General features: G+C 46.7%; 1 protein-coding gene across 1 annotated transcript; it reads right to left on the bottom strand.

Moving 5' to 3' along the window:
- Nucleotides 1–1,427: 1,427 nt before the first annotated feature.
- Nucleotides 1,428–1,817, bottom strand: LOC140218940 (uncharacterized). Its single transcript, XM_072288650.1, has one exon. The coding sequence runs from the start codon at nt 1,815–1,817 to the stop codon at nt 1,428–1,430; it is 390 nt and encodes a 129-aa protein (XP_072144751.1).
- Between the last annotated feature and the right edge of the window lie 7,167 nt (nt 1,818–8,984).

The raw sequence follows: 8,984 nt of genomic DNA, 5'->3' as shown, positions 1-8,984 counted from the left end.
TAAGCCTCGCGTAGAACGGACAAACACGCATATGTGCTGGTCTGTAGAAGTCTAAGCGAAACGGCTTGCGCCCTATTCAACTTGGGGTGAAGGTGTGGAAAGACCCTTCTAGACGTGTACAAAAATTTAATAACCTCATTGTGAGTATATTGGGAGCGTTCCTGTGGCCGTAGGGAGGAGGAAATACGGCGCTCATTACAGAGCGGGTGACGTCACGCGTAGCCTCGTGAGCAGATTCATTGAGGCTCGGGGGAGCAATCTCGAGCGGCCCTAGGTGAGCGGGAAACCAGTGAGTCGAATGATGCGTGAGAGCATATGGACTCAAGCCGCTAAGAAGACTAGCAGCTTGCTTGGCGATGCACCTCTTCTAAAAAGCCCCAACTGCCGTTTTGGAATCGCTATAGATCTCGGACCCACGACCATCTAGCAGGGCGAGAGCGATGGCGGTTTGCTCGGTGACGTCGGGGTCTGAAGTGCGGATCGAGGCGCTATTCAAAATTCTTTCTACCTATTCTTGCCGCTGGAGTCGACGACAACGACGGCAAAGGTCTTCCCATCGTTGAACTCCGCGGCGTCGACGAAGCTTGCTCTAATGTCTTGTTGCATGATCTGTTTGAGGATTGCTGCTGCTCTGGCCTGACGCCTGCCCCCATTGTGGATGGGGTGGACGTTTCCGGGAACAGGGGCCGCTTCGAACTTGTCTGGAATGCACCTAGGGATCGGAGTACTGACCACCGAGAAACCCGAAGGGTGGTAAGCCAGCTCTTCGAGGATGTGTTTACCTGTCGCTGTGGTGGTTAGGTGAGTGAGTTGCGCGCGTTCTTGGGCTTCGGTAATCTCCTCGGCGGTGTTATGTACCCCCAGCTTGAGGAGATAATCGGTATGGGTCCTGATGGGTAGCCCGAGAGCCCTCTTGACTACTTTGCGGATGAGAGCGTTGAGCTTGTCTCGCTCCAATATGAGCCTGTTGTGCATAGAAATCGTGTACGTGAAGTGGCATAGTACGAAGGCATTCATCAGCCTGAGGAGATTGTTTTCCTTCATGCCTCGGTGCCGGTTTGCGATTCTGCGAACGAGGAGGAAAGCGTTGTCTGTCTTTGTGATGATCTTGCGGAGAGCCGTTCCGTTCCCGCCGTTGAATTCGAGAAACATGCTCAGGACCCGAATGACATCGACCATGGGTATAAACCTCGCCCCCCCCACCCCCCGTCCCAAGAGCGAAGACTGATTCTGCTTTCGGAGACTGGCTTCCAATGTTTGGGTCTTCCTCCCTTCTCTTTTCTGTAAAGCAGAAGCTCCGACTTGGCGGGTGAGCATCGAAGTCAGGTGGGGCGGAGATACTCCTCAATCACGTCGATCACCTCCTTCATGGCTTCTTCGAATCTGCCCTCGGAGCCACCGGAGCACCAAATAGTGATGTCGTCGGCTTAAATGGCGTGCTTGACGTCCTGAACGTGTGCCAACCTCTCGGAATGACCATTTATACAGATATTAAACAGTGTGGGGGAAATGACAGCGTCCTGAAGAGGGCCCCGCCCTCCGAGGGGCACATCTTCGGAGCGGAAGTCTACAATGCGAAGCTTGTCCTTCCTGTCCGATAGAAAAGAGCTGACGTAGCTGTAGAATCTGGAACCGGGATCCAGGTCTGAAATGGTCTGTACGATGAAGGTGTAGAGCACGTTTTCGAAGACTTTCTCGAGGTCCAGACCAAGCAGAGCCTTGACCTCTCTGGAACGGCCATCCACGATCTCCTCAATCACGTGCTTGATTACTTTCATAGCATCCTGTGTCAACAGTTCAGCGCGGAAGCCGATCATGTCGTACGTGTAAACCTCGTCGCCATCGAGGAACCCGTTGAACCTGTTGAGGACGATGCACTCCTAGACCTTGCCGGCCCAGGAGGTTAGAGAATCGGCCTGAGGTTCTCGATTGTCGGGGCCTTGCCGGGCTTTGGAATGAGCACTGTGCAGGTTGTCTTCTATTCTGCAGGAACAACACTGCTCTTCCAGGACTCGTTGATCTTCTTGGTCAGAAAGACGATCGACGTGTCGTCGTATACTCGCCTAAAACATCCGCTGTAATGTGCATAATATTCATCTGAGCAACAAAGCTATGAGAATGGCTTATGAGGTCTGCAATGAATATACAATGTGTGCTTTAAAAGGCTGATGCGGTAAAACATGTCGGTGACAGGAGCACTACTGTCTAACCATGGCCATTGAACACAAAGGTAGGGAGGCGCGGGCTCTGTAAAAATGCTATCGAAGAAGCAGCCTCTGGAGAGAGGATGCGCTACAAATTTTGATAACTCGCAATCTCCCGGCATCTTGAAGAAACCTTAAAACACACTTGTGGTCAAAAAACGATTCTATGCTAAAAAAAATTCCTGGGGGGAGGGGAATGTGTTGTTTATACGCTGCACGAAAGTATATTTTTAAGGTCTAATTCGTGGAACTCTACTAAGGCGTGAAGTACAGTCAGCGTCTCGCCACATTTACTGCCGATACAAGGTGAACCTCTCGCCAGTGAACGAAAAGCTTTCGCGTTTCGCCTTTGCTCTTCGTTATGTGCAGTTTGTCGAGCTGACCACTCTTCTGGTAGAGATGTAATTAAACTTTTTGTTGTTCCTTAGGTCTCCTCGTCTACCTGGCCCCTGTCCGCATATCTACCTGATCTACGCGCTCACTCAATTAGCGCTACCTCTGAGACCTAGAGCCCTCTCGCAACAGATGTAAAATCTGTTCGCGTTTGTATGTTTGTAATTCGTCAGTGAACGTTTACTGCAGGTTATGTAGCGTCTAAATTTACCAGCCTTACTTCACGTATTTGTCAAATTCTTTCCTATCGCTGTCAATGTTTCGCCTTTCTGACGACAGTGCGACTTTTTCTTGGACAACCTTCTTAAGGTTCCGACCCAAAACTCTTGATTTTTCGTTAAGGCGCTCTCACGTGCTGCGACTATACAATGGAAAATGTTGGTGCGGCCGTACACGTCACAATGCTATTTCTTAGAGCACTTCTCACATGTTTGTCATTCCATTGTGGTTACATCTCAGGTTGCTTACTGCCAGTATAGGTGGGAAACGTCGAATGAAGTTTTATATGTAATGAGGAAACCTATACGTTGGGATATTGCTCACCCTTCACTATTAGGAGCAAATAATACGTGTGTGTTGTAATTAAACAGACGCTTTAAATTAGTGCGCACCGACTTGCGGCATCATTTCGGAATGCGCAACTGGCGGTTACCGAAGTTCTGTGCGAGATGTGAGGGCCGTTCACGTCTCTTCGCAGTTTCCCAGAAGTCGGCTCCACGAGACCTGTATGCCCGCGCTGCTGATGCGTCGGTACAGTTAGATGTGCGATCATACGTATAATAATATATCTGCTGGTGTCGTTGGTTGTATAATTGTGGTGATCACCCTTTAATATGACTATAATTATATAGCTGCTGTAAGGGTACATGTAGTTCACAAAATGTTTCAGATTAACGGGTTCCTGTGCAGGAAACACGATTATAATCCATCAGAGGAAAGATGTAACAATAATTAAATTATACATGTTGGGCAATAATGCTTCAAAAATAAATTGTATATACTATTTATTCCAACTTCAGGCGTTAATTATACAATTCTAGAAAATTCATTTGGATATAGTCTGCTCGTTTAATGTGTACGCTTTTCATGAGCAGTCGCGTCTCGCAGCCGTGGTAACAAAGCCTTTCAATGGCCCATTTACTGCAAGGGAAAAAAATTTCGAGTGAAAACCCACACGAGCAGACTGCAATTAAGTGGTCGCGCATGCTCCGCAATGTCGAAATCTCGGGTACTATGCTTTCGTGTCATATGCCCTCGACAAGCATTTGGCCTAAGCTGCAATTATCTGAACTGTTCCGTACACATTATTTATTTATAATACATATGACCGCACACGTTAAGACATAAAATAATAATACATGGGAGTATACAGGCCACAACTGCGATTTTTTTATGTGTGTCACGAGTGGTATGTACGGATCAAATGAGAAAATTAGCGACGACATCCGAAGGCCATTGCACTCGTGCGGGACACGAGTGTACATCCTAGTATTGGCAACCGGCAGCACATGTTAATAAGTTACTCGGCACGCCTAGGTGCGTACTATCATCACCCGAACCCAACGTGAAGATGCACTTCATTTGCTACGTACTGTGTAAACAAACGCGTATACTTGAGATAATGATATCCTAAATTGCTTTCTTTTTTTCTTTCCTATTTGCGGTGAGGGTGCCGATGGTACGTACTGAATTCGGCGGTCCGTGGCTACCCACATTTTGCCGTTATCTCAATTTTTTGAAGGACAAACAACATTTACCCACCACCAACATACCCCAAACAAACAGCGAAATAGTTGGTGCAATTCCGACTAATCTTCCTTCCACTTTTTTTTCTTCTTTGGTGCCAGTGACCAAAAAATTGCACCCATTTCTGTGATCCGTGCCACGTGCGACCAACTATATGGTGGCACCTAGCGGGCCTGTGATGACTACGATTTATTTCCGTCACATGAGACTGAAATCGTAACTTTCAGTGTGCTAAAGCTCGGACCATGTGAAAAAGCTTTTAGAAGTCGAAAAGTGGTGATGATGATGATCACCTGCACAAAATTTCGCCATGTTATAGCTGTTTCTAGACGCCTTCTTTCTTTTTAAGACAATTTCTTTAAGTTACCTCTTGGGGTGAGGAGTCAACAGTCGGAATGTCACTAGGGAAAACAACCCCCGATTTTCTAAAACAGCATCATATGTCGAGAATGTTCTTGGCCTATAAAAGCAATTTTGATGTTCCTAGATAGCTTAATGTATGTCTTTAGAGCTCTTCTCTATGTCTTTATTAGTAGTGACTAATGATTTCTCAAGATAAAATGGGTGCGACGAACTGAACTTAGTCAAGGTCCTTTGATGAATTTTACCAGGAGTACTGTTCAGGACGAGGTCAATATTTCGCTATGTCGGAGTTTTAAGCCAATCAGAGAAGACGTAGCAACCCCGCGAGCAAATCAGAGCTGACAAGATGGGGAATTCAACATTCGTACTAAGTTTCGTAGTGTCCATAATATTAACACAGACCTGGTGAGATTTATGTCACTAAAAATGTTTTTAAAAAGTTTGCCAAGAAGCCAAAAAGGCAATGTTGGTTTTATGACTGAAATCTTGCTAAATTCACTGTTTTTTTTCGAAGCTGCCCACACTGCCCACAGCACGTGGTTGTGGAACTAATGTGTCCCGTGCGTTTTGTTAACAGGCATCAAAACAGGTTGTTCCAAGAACTCTAGGCTGGCTCGAGAATCGGTGAACGCTTTCCAAGGGAGTTCGTTCAGTAATCCGCGCTGAACCACGGGGTGCTTGACCTCATGTGGCATAGCGCGATATTGGGCAGTTTCAACGTGGTCAACGGAGGCTGCCTACGAGCGCGTATCATAGCGCTTTCCTTCCGCGTCAATCAGCTTACAACTCGTTAATAACTGCAAAAAACGTAAGGTACGATGATCTTCCACTGTACCATTCCTATAGAGTGCTTATTCATGTTATCACAAAAGCGTTTCTTAAATTCGGACAACTAAGGCTCCAGAAAGTAAGAGGTAAATAGGAAGACGGCAGAGTAGGTTTATAGTTCATTTGTAATGCCAAGAAGTAAGGCGCTACTACTTCGTTATTCATGCTTTTCCTACGCCCCCGTGCAGATGTTACACGTAGCCGCACTTAATTTGCGAGACACATAAGCCGGTGACCTGTTATCGCTCTCACATTTTTAGTGTGCCTACTGCATGGTGTAATATGCGCAGCATGCGCATGGGCGCCGTATATGCAAAATGCTGCACCATTGCCGTAGAAGCTTGGGTTTATAAATTGTTTTCACTTCCTGCAGGATGAACGTTTCTTCGGAATGAATTTTGGGATTTTACGTGCCAAAACCACCATTTGACTATGAGGCATGCCATAGTGAGGGACGCCGGATTAATTTCGACAACCAGGGGATCTTTAACGTGCTCCCAATGCACGAAACACGGGCGATTTTGCATTTCGCCTCCATCGAAATGCGGCCGCCACGGCCGGGATTTCGTCCCGCCACTTCGTGCTTAGCAGCGCAACACCATAGTCGCGAAGCCACTGCGACGGGTGAAATTTCTTCAGCCATGTATATCATGATCCTACACTTAGCGTAAGGATACCTTCAGTGTAAGTAAGCCGAACATTTGCCTGTTTAATAGTGCTAACGCTTATTTGCTCACGGTAAGCATAAACGCTGAGCCACTACACAAACAAACCCACAGGAAATCTTGCAGAAGTTCCGAAGCAGGCGGTTGCCCATGCTCATGACGCCGCCGCATGCGCTATTTTTGCGTTGCTAGGGCCAGCACATCGACAGATGCAGGCAATCAAACGATGAACAGAAAAAAGGAGAATAAGCGCTCGCCCGAGAGTAAAACAAGCATGAAAACTGCCTAGGGGCCATTTTTGGAAACAGAAGCGCCAAGGGTGTTTTTGGTAAAGGCGCCTGTATATGAACGTTACTGTGACAATCACAGCTTTCTTATTCAAGTGAGATTTAGTTATAAAATGCGTGCCTTGGTTCTTTCGTCGATGAAGGTAGAACGTCAGCTTCCTGCCTTGAACATTCTGTATTGGTTTACAAGAAGAAAAAGAAAACGCGTTTGAACTTGCACAGTAAGCGTGCAACGTCGCTGAACGAAGAAGTAATGGCGTTTCGTTTCGAACTTCTGTCTCCTGAGTTGCAAGTAATGCAAAAATATGACTAATGCACGGTTCAGGGAGCACGTACGCATAATCGAATGGAATATTATTTTTTATTACGCAACAAAAGCAAAGTTCAAGATTGTCTCTCGGTTACCCAGGCTAGCCAATCCGAATTAGGCAAGCGCGGGGCTCAAAACTGGCTCCCTACTATAGCAGTATGCGAAGATAGCAAAAGTGAAAAGTATTCGCAGTCCACAAAAAAAAAAAAACCTAAGCCATTACATTTCAAGGGTGTTCAGCGATTTGATGTCGCTCTCTTGTGATCCTGCTTCGCACATGACTCAGTGATGAAACGCTACAAAGAAGAGAGGTCGTCCATCTTTGCCTCCGGCCTCCTCGTGAAAGTTGCCGCCCCAGGGCACTTTCTGTTCGAGAGGCCGCCCTCTCGCTCCATCTCTAAGCAACGCGTCCGCGAACGCTTGGCTCAGCAACATACTTGGCATTCCAGGTTGGCGACGCACACACGAAAAACCCTGTAAGCGTTGCCTTCTAGGAAGTTCGATTTTCGTGGCATCGTTCGTTGTCGAGTTAAACAAACACACAGGAGAACGAAATTTCGAGCGCATGCCATCGTCCCTCTCGTGCGGACCAGCGCGCCTAAGCATGAATAGCTTCTTTTTCATATGCCTTCAAAGGCCTACCGACCCGTGCCTTATCGAACGTCAGTGAGGAATGATTGCAGTAAATCACACGCGAAACCACTTCCAAGCTGATCAGGAAGAAAGTAAATCGCCTGAGGGAAGATAGGCAAAATCGGCTTTATATGAATATTGCCTACGATATACCGCTTTATATCAACGATGAGCCGTACGTCTCGTCATGCACTGCGGCACTACTAAGGATGAACCACTACGGTTAGGCAACATCTTCTGCAAAATAAGGCAAGATGAACCACGTTTCGCATGAATGTACAGCGCTAGCGCAATGACGGCCCGTTCTTTTTCGAAGCGCTAGCTGAATTACAAGTTGCCCGCCGTGGTTGCTCAGTGGCTATGGTGTTGGGCTGCTGAGCACGAGGTCGCGGGATCGAATAGCGGCCATGGCGGCCGCATTTCGATGGGGGCGAAATGCGAAAACACCCGTGTACTTAGATTTAGGTGCAGGTTAAAGATCCCCAGGTGGTCTAAATTTCCGCGGTCCTCCACTACGGCGTGCCTCATAATCAGAAAGTGGTTTTGGCACGTAAAACCCCATACTTTAATTTCTTAATTAGAAGTTCGAAAGGAAGTTCTGGGTGCAGTCAGTGCAGAATAATATGACAAGTTGGTCGGGATCGCTATTTTTTATTTGAATAAGATACATGGCTAACCGCCTTGTATAAAGAAATAAAAAAAACTGAGAGAAAGGGAAGGACCTGGCTCGCGGTAACGGGGCTACAGCGCTTGCAGAAGACCGTTATCCTTCGCCAATTCCGAGTAAATCAAGCGTGGACTGGTGTTGGAGGGCTGGTGGCGGAATAGACCTCACACGTCCCCGCCGACGGAAAACACAGACGTGGTTGACTCGTGCCACCGCGTAGTCCTGATAGGCATCTATAAGTTCTGGAATCAGTTAAATGACCGCTATATGCTAAACAAGAGCACGCCCTCTAAAACGCCTTTGGAGTGGTTCAGAACCCCACTAAATTGTTCGCTCAAAAAGAAACAAATATTTAATGAAACACATTGCTGGGCTAGTTCGCGCATGAATAACTACCAGAATTTTCGCGCGGCAAAAGATGAGGGACAACAAAAGTAACGTGGTACAGTGCGCTTGTCTTTATGTTGCTTTTGTCGTTCGCTGCGCCACAAATATTCGGTCGTCTTGAGCTATCCAATCGAGAGGATTGTCGGTCCTCATATCACGATATTCACCCTGAATCATTAACTGTTCACATGCTACAAGAACGCTGCTATGGATAACATTCAGGCACTCTCACTTATAAATTTCTCAGAAAATTGTCAGCGGCAGTAGAGGTGTGCCCATTCGAGGAATGCATTGTAAGGCTTTCGATCTGCCTAACCGATGGTTTAAAATTCTGAATTTTACAGTAACCACTTCTTTTTCTAAGAACTCCTCCTGTAGTCCTTGTTCGTGTGTATGAACGTTACCTGCCTCTAAGTGAACTCCATCAATATAGACACCACATCGAATGAAGGAATGGTTGCTAATTCGAACAAGTAGTTTGCGCATCTTAAGTTTATTAGC

This window comes from Dermacentor andersoni, chromosome 1, assembly GCF_023375885.2.
Source record: "Dermacentor andersoni chromosome 1, qqDerAnde1_hic_scaffold, whole genome shotgun sequence".
Classification (NCBI taxonomy): Eukaryota; Metazoa; Arthropoda; class Arachnida; order Ixodida; family Ixodidae; genus Dermacentor; species Dermacentor andersoni.
This window is presented reverse-complemented; position numbering and strand designations above follow the sequence as displayed.

What these genes read in the sequence shown, in the direction of transcription:
- LOC140218940 (XM_072288650.1), bottom strand. Translation starts at nt 1,817, where the DNA reads ATGATCGGCTTCCGCGCTGAACTGTTGACACAGGATGCTATGAAAGTA.